Below are 14012 nucleotides of genomic sequence, written 5' to 3' on the forward strand. Positions count from 1 at the left end.
CTGGGACTCTGACTTGGCTCTTCCTAATTAATGTTTTTCACTGCTAAATCACCTTTCTGACTAATTTCTCATTACCTGTAGCAGGTATAAAAAAATTGAATATTTGTGGATTTATGGAAGTCTGAACTTTTACATTCTTATGGGAAAGGCAGTTATGTATCAAATTACAACAATAAAGGTTTGGGGATCAATTCTCCATGACTCCCAGGATTTTTTCTGGCTTTTATTGCTTCTTTCACCTTTGGCTATCATTTTTCTGTGTGAAAAATGCTAATGTATCCTTGTTTGGCGCCCACATTAAACTGTGAGTCCCCATACACCTGATTGGTTAAGGCAGTCCAAATGTCAGAAAAAGGCAAGGACACCTTACTTTTAATGGGACAATGCTTATTAAAGCACTTTTCAAAAAAAACTTAGACACACATTTTTATTTCAAGTTTAAGGATATGAGTACAAGCTGTCATAACAGATCTGCAATTCTACCATGTTCATAAATTTTCATTATTAGCGGTGTCATGTGGATTTTAAGTCAAATTCCACACATTCAGTCTTATTTCATGTGTATGAGGATTCTCCACACTGCAGGACTCCACTACACAGAATTAGGGTACACTCTAAGAACTAACTGTCCACCATGATCTTAAACACTGTTAAAGAATATTTTAAAAACCTAGAAGTGCATACTACATCATAATCTTCCTGTATTTCTATAAAACCAAATCTTTCCCTTTCTGATGCACAACAACAACACTTCACAACAGACGAAAGCTATAATCTATTTTCCAAGACCACATTTTATGTGTAAAAACACATTGTTATTTATAAAATGACTGACACTGGTAAACAACAGGGTTTTGGGTGCAAAATTCATAAAGTAAGTATATGATAATCTCAAAGTGATTACTCGTGTGATTCGACAATATTTGCCTCAAAAGTGTATGAATAACAGCACACAAATGTGTATGAATAATGGCACACTTGGAGAATTACACACTAAAATATGAACATACTGTACCTCTTCATCAAAAGAAAGAAAGTTAAAGGCGACAACTTTGGAATGTTACTGACAATTTTTGTATCACCAAAATACAAAGGAGTCAGTGCAATTATGTGGATGAGGAGCCACAATTCACCTGATTATAATACATAGTGACAATGTGGCACAGATCATCATCAATCGAGGGAGAGATGTGCACCTCTAACACACATTAACTATGAAGACCCCTGAAATTGCCACTCGGGGCAGACACACTTTGTTAGGGTATAGGTTCTTACCAGCCAAAATTACAAAAATTTAACTAAAAACTAAAACAATGAAAAATTCCAGGGTTTTTCCTGGATGAAAAAAATTCCCAGGATTTTCCTGGATCTCCCAGTTGTTCCAGGTCTTATGCACCCTGGTACAACATATTTATTAAAGAAGTACGGAGGGCAATCTACAACCCAATTATTTGTAAAATTATTCTCAGTTCCCACTGATGTCACAAGGCAGAACTTGTAAACATGTTGTTATATAACATTTTATATTTGTCACTAAATTAATTATTCCACTTGATGAATAAAATCACTTCCAGTACTGATGTAACCTGACTAACCAAATTACTTAATTTATAGGATTATGAATTACAATCATGTGGTACAGTACCTGCAGAGTATTGTTTTCCGATTCACCCAGTAGGAATGCTACTCTTATAGCACTAGCTTTTTCAGTAACAACAGATGCAGATGCCCATGTCTGCCTGATTGCTGATCGAGCTTCAAAGTTACCAACAGCTGAGCACACAACAATGAGGAGGAATAGCTTTTCACTACATATATCTGGCTGAGGAATAATTGCTGTCAAATTCTCTGGCAGCACATACAGCTTCAAATCTCTGCTTGTATTTAGAGACCAGCCCGGAATGTTTACTGTAATCAAATGGTATTGCATATGAGTTACATAAAACAGAAATTAGTGCAACAAACATTTTCAGGAAATCCATCATATATCAGCTCCTTACAGCACACAATGAGCACAAAAGCGTTCTTTATTACATGGAACAAAATTCTGAATATACTCATGAGACCAATAATAAATTTTTAAAAAATCACACACTTCTTTACCTTATCTTGGGATTCCATTACACAGATTCTCCTGGTGTACTAATTCAAGAATAAAAATACATGTGTACAAAATATTCTTGGCCTTACTTCCATATCAAATACAAAAACTCTACCTTTCAACAACTTCTACCAATGCCATTGACACTGTCAGATGCAACTGAGTGTCATGGCTGCAAGCATCATCTCCTTTCACAACCCAAGTTGACCTATAACTGGTTGTAAAAGTCAAGGTGAGATTATGTTGCTACTTGTGATGCAGGGATGCTAGTAATTACACCAAATCTATTTTAATGCAAATATTTTCCCTGTTCCCTCTTTAGCCTTCCAGCATTTACTTCTTGTTTCCATGGGTTTATTAGTCACACGTACAGTATATTGTCACAGATTTTCAAGTTATTAAATTAATTTTCAAGTATATGGTGTTACAAGAAGATGCATTATATTTCTTAAGACTATATTTGCTTCCCAAATGAAGATAAAAGCTTTGCCTAAATTTGAACTTGTTCACAGTACTACAAAGCTTTTATTTACTAACGAACCATCAGATTCTATGAGGCTATATCTTTTGCATGCAGCACATACAACCTTGGGGTACTTTTTACAAGTACATTTAGAATCATAGATTCCATTTAACTATCACAAATGTTCAGTGTGCACTCCATTTGACGCATGACAAACATTCATATGCTAGTCAAACTCATTCCATGCTATTGGAAGTATTCCTGGAGTTACTGCATTCCCTCCTATTGCAATGTAGCATCACAATTAATCCAAAGTTGCTGGAAAGGGAGGCACATACAATGGATGAATAAAAATTTGGAAACACTGCTGGAAATTCATACTTGAACATACATGCAGATGACATGCAAGCCTGCTGATTGTGCTGTTTTATTTGACCAGGAATGGCACTTGTTGGTGCTAAGTGAATTAGAACATGGGCAAACAGCTGGTGATTGTATAATGAGCATCTTCCATAACCAATGTAGATTAAGCTTTTGGTGTTTCAAGATGCACCATATCAAAGATTTATACCACATGCAAGGAAAGTGGAAAAGAAGTGGAAAATCATCATTTACTAAGTCACAATACCGATGAAAGTGTGTGCTGAGTGATCGTGATGAAAAATAAGATGATGACAGCTGCAAAAGTCAGTGTAGAACCGAATGTCGCACTCGTGAACCCTGTGAGCAACAAAACAACACGAAGGGAGGACTAAGAGCAGGGAATTGCAGGGTGAGGTGGAATTCTATAACCACTCATCAGTGATGCAAATACCCATAACATGACAATTTGGTGTTGAACCCATAAAACCTGTAATATGGAGCAATAGAAGAAAGTCACTTGGTCAGGTGGCTGTTGTTCCACACTGTTTCCAACTACTGGCTGAGTTTACATTCCAAGAGAAAAACATGTCAGGGTTCGGTGATGAATTGGGCAGCCATTCCATGGGTCCCATAGTCACTCTGCAAAGTTACATTACTGCCAAGCATTAAGTTACCTCTTTGGCCAATCAGGTCCATCCAATGGTACAATCTTTGTTCCCCAATGGTGATAATGGGTTCAAAGATAACAGAGCCCCTGTTCACACACTTCACATTGTCCAGAACTGGTTTTGTGAGCATGAGCACAAGAATGAGTTTTCTCATCTCCCCTGGCCACCACAGTCACCAGACCTCATAATACTGGGCCTTTGTAATCTACTTTGGAGAGAAGAGCATGTGATCACTATCCACCGCCATCTCCGTTACCTGAACTTGTCACTATTCTGCTGGAAGAATAGTGTAAGATTCCCTTGAAAACTATATAGGACGTGTATTTCGCCATTGGGAGACAACTGAAAGCTGTTTTGAATGCCAGAGGGTTTCCTACACCTTACTAAGTCTGGCAATGCATTGTGTTTTTGGTGTTTCCATATTTTTGCCCATCCTATGTACACAGAGCCTTTAAAAAGCAAATGCTCTCAAGATCCTTCACTGAGGCACTTACTGTTAAGAAGTGTTGTTACATGCAGGTGCTAGAATGGTGGCGCTTTATCCCACTGTAAGATGGAATTTTCAGCATATTCTCGCAATTCTGCTAAAAGCCGAATCCCCAACATATTCAGGTGATTCCTGTAATTGTCTTTTCCACGAAAATGAATGTGGCGTAAATTATTTCTCAGGAAATGGTGTAAAACCCTGTTAATGGGTTTCTCTCATGCTTAATTACAGAATGTAGCTGCTGCGTTCACCATATTATTATGATGTGGTCGTTCGCTTTCCCACTTAAACAGAACATAGCTTCATCACTGAGCACTAAACGTGAAAGGAAATTTCTATCTTCTGTCTACACATGCAGAATGAATTAAAATAAACTCTACATATTGTTAATCACCCTCATGAAGGGCTTGTAGGAACTGAATCCTGCATAGTTTGAAACAAAAACGTTTGTCGCAAAACACACACATGAGGAATGGCTCATGCTTGGCTGGTAAAATGAGTAGACTTCTGTAGACTATGTGCAAAGCTGTGTTGAATGCACACAGAGGATTTCCCTTACATAAACAACCAGTGTCTTAAAACAGCTGGTATTATCATCACATGTTTTGAGCTGTAGGTGGTGCAAGGCAGTATTCTCAATGAAAATAAGTCCTAACTGCACTGCAACTGTTGAAATGGAAAATGTGAAACACCTTCACTTGCTGTATTATCACCATCTTAAATTAATATATGTTGGTAAATGAGTGAACTAGCTGCACCAGGGAGACCCCAAGTGGCAACCACATGAAACAGCAACTTACAAAGGGCACCAACAAAAACTTTTAATTTCAGTGCATAAGTTAAAATTTGCCCCAAGTTAATGTAGAAGACAGTCTTGTGAAATTGGATGAATCTCCTCTTAAAAACATCCTGTATATATGGGCACATGATGAACCCATATGAAAAAATAACAATACTCAGTTTAGTAACACAAGTAGGGATGTATTACTTTTTCACACACAAGTACAAATTTCTACATATCAGAAGAAACCTTTTTAAGCCATTTTAAAAATTAGGCATTTTATATCATTGGGTAAGTGACCAAAGATTACGGTACCAGCATTATTCACCGCCTTTGAGCCAAAGATAGTTTTAATAAAAAGTAATGATGGACTCTTTTTTTCTGGCACTGTAATTATGGATATCTTAAATCTCATACTTCTTTCTAAACCCCAACTGAGTACTTATAACAACTTTTGTGAGATAAAATGTGTACTGTGACGCAATGTGTTCCTCAAACAGGTGTCTACAAGATGATCGTGTGTAAGCACCACAAATCATTCTCTTGGCACCCTTCTATGCAAAGAAAGTGTTCTTCCTTAAAATATAGTTGTGCCAGAAAATAATTCAAGTTTTAAATCTCATTTATATGTATAATTCAAAGTTTTGAAGATTCTGTCTTATTAATTCTTGCCTCTGTGTTAACTGGGTACTCTACCATTTGAAGTGCAGGACTGAATATGCATTTTTTGTTTAATAAAGAAAGAGAGAATTTGGAGAAAAACAGTCAATAATAATTCTTTTACATGCATTGCTTTAATCTCTTCTGCTACTCTAGGTTTGTTGGATGCTATTATGATACCTGCGTCATCTGCAAAAGGAAACTAATTCTGCTTCATATGTATTAAATTGAGGATCATTTACATACATCAGGATTGAAAGCTGACCTAATACTGAACCTTGCGTAACTCCTTTAATGGTATCTGCCTAGTTAGAAAAATCTCTCCTCTCTACATTTGTTAAATTCATAACCGGAACTATCTTCCTTCTCTTTACAAGTAGAGTCACTGGCCGCCACATGAAGGTAATAAAGCTGGTATTCCTACATGAAAAAAGAATCTTAATACTTGGGATATATTTTGGTCATAAACATAATTTAATTCTTGTGCTAAGAAACCACTGTTTTTCCCAAATTTATGTATTTAACATGCAATCAGTCTTCTGTGCAGCACTTTGACATGAAATGTTTCATCTCTATGAAACTATCCATTGTCTCTCCAATATCACTTGTGCTGATGCCCTCACATGGGATACTGTAAATTCCAGGAACTCTTGACATGAGAATGTCTTTCAACGAGTACAGTGTCTATTTAGCCTTCTTAAGCAGTGATAAAATAACCTGAACCATTATCTTCCCAGGTTCAGCCAATGTTGTTAAGTACATAGTTTACAAAAGTGAGTACTTCTATAGGTGGATAATTTTTTATTGAATTAATGTCATCGTGCTCTCAAAAATTCAGAAACCTGAAGTATATTCTGTATCTACTAAAGCCTTAATTTTGGGATGCTCTTCAAGCGAGCACTTATGGAATTCAGGTATTCTTTGTTACAGATTATCTGGATGTATCAAAGTATTTAAAACCACTCTTTTCTGGGCCAGACAAAAGCTTTGCACTCTTGAGTTAAATGTCTGCAAGCACTGGCTACATACCGGTAGTACTGAGGAGCACATTAAGTTCAGTTCAAATCCCTAAAAATAATGGCTTTCTTCTGTCTCCAAATGTGAACTTGGTGTTAAAGTGCATACTATAAAACATTACCAACAGTTATTTGCACCCACAGTTGACCATTTTGAATATCTCTCTCAGGTATTAAATGACACAATAAATCTAACAAAGGTATGGTCAGCACAGATGTGGTGGTGGAGGTTTTTTTTCCTTTTGTGTGTGTGTGTGTGTGTGTGTGTGTGTGTGTGTGTGTGTGTATTTTACTCTAGCTTGAAAATGATTACTCCAAAAACTAGCAAGTTTTTTCTTTCTTTTTGTGTGTGCCTATTGATTACTAAATGTTTCTGCTCTTCAGTGAGTGGTCTCCTTTAATCCAAAAATACTTACAACCTACCAGAACTTTCCTATAACATTTATACTCTAATTTTCTTTTTATTGGTAAAAAAAAGCTCTAGTGCATAAACAATCTTTCTTCTTCAGTCTAATTCCATGTACTCTCTATCCTCAGTGCAAAAGTGGGAAGAGTTCTTTTAAAATTATCACTCTGCTGGTGACCCGACCAGCCTGGATGTGCTTTTTAGATGGTTTCCCCACATCCAGCTAGGTGAATACAGAGCTGGTTGCCATGTTCCACCTAAATTACACACTACGCGAACATTCTGAAAACATTCTCACACTTGAATATGAGATTTACACCAGACAGACAAGTGAGGTACACAGATTCTGTCCTGGGGAGTGTGGTGGTGAGGAAGAGCATCATGTTGGTCATTAACATTACCTCAACCCATATGACAATGTGGACCCCGTAGAGAAATGGCCACAGGCATGGAATAAAAAGAAGAAAGAAGATTCAACACAGTATGATTACTCCAGTCTAATAATGCAATCCTTTTCATGATCCAGGATCTCATACACATGTGACTTCAAACATACCTTCATTTCTCTGACTGACAGTGTTTACTACCTAAGCTATTGCATTGTTTGTCCTGGATTAACACCAAACAAATCTCAAAGAATGGCTTTTATGACAGTTTCACTGGTTTGTCTGAATGTTCAGTATTTTGCATTTGAGTGGGCAGAGGCTATGTAGAATACATGACACATTAAGACCACCACCTACAGCTTCTCTATTTTTTATTAATCCAGCCTCAAAACTTTCTGGACCCACAGGCTTTGTCTGAACCCTCTTTTTTGTGTGCTATTCACCTTTAAACATACCATTAAAATGCTGGTGTTTACACTGGAAATAAAAACGTTGCTGTCACAACACACAACAATGAACAGAAAAAAAACAAGGAACATCATGCTATTGTTGTTGTTGTTGTTGTTGTCTTCAGTCCAAACACTGGTTTGATGCAGCTCTACATGCTACTCTACCCTGTGCAAGTCTCTTCATCTCCAAGTAACTACTGCAACCTACAACCTTCAGAATCTGCTTACCATATTCATATTCATCTCTTGTTCTCCCACTACAATTTTTACCCCCCCCCCCCCCCTCCCCTCTTGCACACACTTTCCTCCAGTACCAATTTGGTGACTGCTTGATGTCTCAGAACATGTCCTACAAACCTATTCTCCTTCTTCCAGTCAGGTAGTACCACAGAGTTCTTTTCCTCCTAATTCTATACACTACCTTCTCATAACTTATGTGATCTACTCATCTAAAATTCAGCATTTTTCTGTAGCACCAATTTCAAACACTTCTACTCTCTTTTTGTCTAATATGTTTATCATCCATGTTTCCCTTTCATATATGACTAAACTACATAAAAATACTTTCAGGAAAGACTTCCTAACACTTAAATCCATAATCGATGACAACAGATTTCTCTTCTTCAGGAATGCTTTTTTGCCATTGACAGTCTACATTTTATATCCTCTCTACTTTGGTCATCATCAGTTATTTTCCTGCCAAAATAACAAAACTCACCTAATTTAAATGTTTAATTCCCTCAGCATCACCTGATTTCATTTGACTACATTCCAGTACCTGTGTTTTGCCTTTTTTTTTATCATCTTATATCCTCCTTTCAAGACACTGTTGACTCCATTCAGCTGCTCCTCCAAGTCCTTTGCTGTCTCTGACAGAATTCCAATGTCCTTGGCAAACCTCGAAGTTTTTATTTCTTCTCCTTGAACTGTAATTCCCACTCCAAATTTTTCTTTGCTTTCCTTCACTGCTTGCTCACTGTACAGATTGAATAACATCAGGGATATGCCACATCCCTGTATCACTCCCTTCACAACCACCATTTCCCTGTCATGCTCCTTCACTCTTATAACTGCCATCTGGTTTCTGTACAAGTTGTAAACAGCCTTTTGCTCCCTGTACTTTACCCCTGCTGCCTTCTGAATTTCAAAGAGAACATTCCAGTCAATGATGTCAAAATCTTTCTCTAAGTCTACAAATTCTATAAACGTAGATTTGCCTTTCCTTAACATATCTTCTGTGAGAAGTCGTAGGGTCAATGTTGCCTCACATGTTCCTATATTTGTCCAGAATCCAAACTGATCCTCCTCGAGGTCTGATTCTATCAGTTTTTTCATCCTTCTGTAGAGAATTTGTGTTAGAATTTTACAACCATGACTTATTAAAATGATAGTTCAGTAATATACACAAGGGTCACCACCTGCTTTCTTCGGAATTGGAATTATTATATTCTCCTTGAAATCTGGTGGTATTTCGCCTGTCTCATACATCTTGCACACCAGATGGAAGTGTTTTGTCATGGCTGGTTCTGCCGAGTCTACCAATAGCTCTTAAGGAACGTAATCTACTCCCGGGCCTTGTTTTGACTTAGGTTTTTGAGTGCTTGGTCAAATTCTTCCTGCAACACAAAATCTCACCCCTCATCTTCATGAACATCCTCTTTTAGTTCTATAATAATGCCCTCACCAGTTCATCTCCCTTGTATAGACTCCCTATATACTCCTTTCACATTACAGCTTTCCCTTCTTTGCTTAGGCCTGATTTTCCATTTGAACTCTTGATATTCACACAGCTGCTTCTCTTTTCTTCAAAGGCCTCTAATTTTCCTGTAGGTGGTATCTATCTTTTCATTAGTGATATATGTTTACAAATCTTCACATTTGTCCACTAGGCCATTCCAGCTAGACCATTTTGCACTTCCTAAAAACCTTACTTTTTAGAAGTTTGTATTCCCTTTCATCTGCTTCATTTTCTGTATTTTTATATTTTCTCCTTTCATCAGTTAAATACTTGGGTTATCCAAGGATTTCCACTAGGCCTTGTCTTTTGAACTATTTGCTACAAGGAACACACAACCACAAAAGTTTCATATTAAACGAGCATGTGGAATGCTAACCAACAGATGGAAACACCATTCTCAGCTCACAATCTATCATCTATAAAATTATTTTAATTGCACTATATCAGTAATTATATACAAGTATCTTCTGTGTTAGTCCAATCACACACTGCAACTTTACTTGTATGTACGGATAGATGAAACAGCAAATGAAAATTTTATTCTGTCATGAAGCAGATGATTGGTTTGAACACTGCAGTGCTTTACTAGGCATGGACCTATTGGGAGGTGGTATGCCATTGCTTTCCTTCAACCTTCAAACAGACTGACCTAGCCACTTAACCTACACACAAAAGGAAACTAAGGAGTTATTCTAATAGATGTAGTCTACTGGATGGAGCCAACAGAGATTCCAGAATTTTGGATGACTCTTGGGAAGTGTGGTTAGTAAAGTATAGTTTTTACACTATAGTTTTTAAAGTGCGTGTGTTCCCTACGTCTTGCTTTATATCTGCTAGAAGCTTGAAAAATAATGTTTGTATTAAGGTACTTGCTTGTTTTCTGAACTTCCAACAGTAACAGGTTATATGTGGTAACTACAAGTTGCAGCAAAAGTTGTTATAAAGAGAGACAGTGTACAAATACTGTCACAAGCAGTTGGTTGGTTGGTTTAAAAGATGGGGAAAGGGATCAAACTGCTAGGTCATCAGTCCCTTGTTCCAAATAAAACAATGCCACAAGGGTGAGAATAAAACAAGCGAGACTGACAACACAAAACGAAGAGAAAGGAAAAACCACAAGAACGATGGAAGAGCAACAAACACTTAAATGGATAAAAGCAGAGAAGAAAACCACAGAAACACAAGAAACAGGTAGAAGAAATTAAAACAACAAAACAGATTACCATGGCTGGCTGACCATGAGAATAAAAAGGAGAAACCAGCCACTCTGCAACACATTAAAACCTCCACCCTAAAAACACTAGGATGGAGGACACAGAGGGAGAAAGGACATGTGCTAAAATTTAGATCAAATGATAAAGCATACCCTCACGAATAAAATGTAAAACTAAATCACAGCCTGGCATCTGAAGATTTCATTGCAGGGCAGTCAAAGTGGGACAGTGCACCAGAATATGGGCCACTGTCAACTGGGTGTCGCACCCGACACTGAGGTGGGTCTTCACGGCACAGGAGGTAGCCGTTGGTCGCCCAATCATGGCCAATGCGGAGCCGGCAGAGAACCACAGAGTCTCTGCGAGAGGCCAGCATGGAGGGCTGCCACACATTCGTAGTTTTCTTAATGGCACGCAGTTTGTTGTTCATACTGAGACCATGCCATCCCCTCTGCCAAAGCTGAAAAGTCTGGCAGCATAAAAACGAACACACGTCAGTTACTGGAATGCTGATCTCCATAAGTGGTTTTCGTGTAGCCTGTTTAGCCTGCCTGTCAGCAAGTTCGTTGCCTGGGATTCCGACGTGTCCTACGGTCCACACAAACACCACTGAACAACCGACTGTTCCAGGGCATAGATGGACTCCTGGATGGTCACTACCAAAGGATGATGAGGGTAGAACTGGTCGATAGCTTGTAGGCTGCTCAAGGAGTCAGTACACAGAAGAAACGACTCCCCAGGGCATGAACAGATGTGCTAAAGAGCACGAGATATAGCCACCAGCTCTGCAGCGAAAACACTGCAATCATCGGGCAAGGAATGCTGTTCAATATGTCCTCTATGGACGCATGTGAAGCCAATGTGACCACCAGCCATTGAGTCGTCGGTGTAAACTATTTCATGGCCTTGGTACATGTCAAGAATCGAGAGGAAGTGACAGCGGAGTCCTTTGGGCCATGTGAAAGGTCCAGGCGAAGCTGCAGCCTAGGTGTACACCACAGAGGTGTACCCGAATTGACCTCAGGTATAGGTGGTAAAGGCAAAGACTCCAGATCAGATGGAAGGGATTGGACGTGAACTGCAATTTTAAGCCCTGATCTGGGCTGTCAATGCGGGAGATGAATTGCCATCGGTGGGAAAAGGAGATGGTAATTTGGATGCGCCGGAGAACTACAAAAGTGTGCAACATAACTGGCAAGCACCTGTGCACGCCTAATGTGCAATGGAGAGACTTCAGCCTCTGCCAGGACGCTGGTCACTGGACTCGTCCTAAAAACTCCCGTCGCTAGGCGAATGCCACAGTGGTGCACTGGGTCAAGTAAATGCAATGTTGAGGGCACCACCGAATCATAAACCACACTCCCATAGTTAAGGCGGGATTGAACAAGGGCTCTATAGCGTAGATCGATCTGCACCGCAGTTGGTGTCGCTCAGGCAGCGGAGGGCATTGAGGTGCTGCCAGCACTTCCACTGGCCCAACCCAAACATGAACACACAATATGTTCCAGCAGCTTACAAAGAATGTTGGTGAGGCTGATAGGCCGATAGCTAACCACATCAACCAGAATTTTGACATGTTTGAGCACTTATATGATGGCACTCTCCCGCCAGTGCGATGGAACGACACCATCACACCAGATCCAGTTGAAGATCACAAGGAGATGTCGCTTCTAGTCAGACAAGGGATGTTTCATCATCTGACTGTGGATTCCATCAGGCCTACGAGCTGTGTCAGGGCAATGTGCAAGAGCACTGAGGAGTTCCCACTCTGTAAATGGGGCGTTATAGGGTTCACTGTGGCATGTACTGAACGAGAGGACTTTCCCTTCCATCCGCCTTTTGAGATTGCGAAAGGCTGGTGGAGGGGGGGGGGGGGGGGAGGTAATTCTCCAATGCAGAGGTGTGAGCATAGTGCTCAGCAAAGTGCTCGGCAATTGCAATTGCGTCATTGCGTCAGTAGATAACATGCCATTTATGTTAACACCAGGAACACCTGCTGAGGTCTGGTACCCAAAAACTCGTTTGATCTTTGCCCAGACTTGGGAAGGTGACGAATGGCACCCAATGGTCGAGAAGTATCTCTCCCAACACTCCTGTTTCCATCGTTTGATAAGCTGGCAAACGCGGGCATGGAGCCGTTTAAAGTCTATGAGGTGCTCCAGGGAAGTGTGTAGCTTATGCTGCTGTAGAGCTCACCAACGCTCCTTAATTGACTCAGTGACTTCTGGCAACCACCAAGGGAATGTCTTTCACCGGGGGCACCCTAAAGAATGAGGGATTGCATTTTCCACTGCAGTTACCTGCTCAACCACCACATTGATGTTACCATGTCGGGGAGATTCAATGTTGACAGCAGAAATGAAGGCTTCCCAGTTTGTCTCATTTAAAGCCCATCTGGGCAAGTGTCTGTGGGCCTGAAGCTGGGGCAGCCACAAGAAGATGGGGAATGGTCACTGCCACACACGTCGTCATGTGCTCTCCGGTGGATAGCTGGGAGAAGGCCAGGACTGCAAACCGTGAGATCAATGGCCAAATATGTGCCATGTGCCACACTGAAGTGTGTGAGAGTGTGTGTGTGTGGGGGGGGGGGGGGGGGGCACCTGGATTTAAGAGGCAGAGGTTGAGTTGTGACAGTGAATTTTCGACATCTCTGCCTTGGCCAGTAAGCACGGTGCCACCCACCCACAAGGGGTTCTGAGTGTTAAAATCTCCCAAAAGTAGGAAAGGTTTAGAGAGTTGATCAATCAGTGCAGCCAATGCGTTCAGGGGTACTGCACCATCTGGAGGAAGATATACATTGCAGACAGTTATTTTCTGTGTTGTCCTTATCCTGACAGCCACAGCTTCAAGAGTGGTTTGAAGGGGCACAGGTTCACTGCATACTAAATTCAGGACATAGACACAAACTCCACCTGACACACTATTATAGTCACTATGGTTTTTGTAATATCCCCTATAGCCATGGAGGGCAGGGGTCTGCATTTCTGGGAACCAGGTTTCCTGAAGGGCAATGCAGAAAGCAGGTGTAAAGCTTAAGAGTTGCCATAGCTCAGCCAGGTGGTGGAAAAAACCGCTGCAATTCCACTGGAAGATGACATTATCGTGAGGCTGGAAACGCATGAAGCACGCAAGGAGGCAGGTTACGCCTCAGAGGCACCTGCTGCCACCTATGGTGTAGTTGTAGCCATTTCTATAGTGGATGAGGCATCAGTGAGATCCAAGTCCACAGGGGACGCTAAGATCCCCACTGCATCCTTAGACGCAGAATCGATAGGGAGTG

At 40.2% G+C, this 14012-nt stretch overlaps 1 protein-coding gene across 4 annotated transcripts in view; it reads right to left on the reverse strand.

The window, feature by feature from the left end:
- The window catches only part of LOC124722019 (beta-1,3-galactosyltransferase 1-like), a 120171-nt gene that overhangs the window by 27098 nt on the left and 79061 nt on the right, over positions 1-14012 (reverse strand). For all 4 annotated transcript variants that reach the window (XM_047247195.1, XM_047247197.1, XM_047247196.1 and 1 more), the window contains exon 3: positions 1646-1908. In XM_047247195.1, the coding sequence (XP_047103151.1) occupies positions 1646-1908 (263 nt within the window). The remainder of the gene's footprint in view (positions 1-1645; positions 1909-14012) is intronic.

The sequence above is a fragment of the Schistocerca piceifrons genome, chromosome X, assembly GCF_021461385.2.
Source record: "Schistocerca piceifrons isolate TAMUIC-IGC-003096 chromosome X, iqSchPice1.1, whole genome shotgun sequence".
NCBI lineage: Eukaryota > Metazoa > Arthropoda > Insecta > Orthoptera > Acrididae > Schistocerca > Schistocerca piceifrons.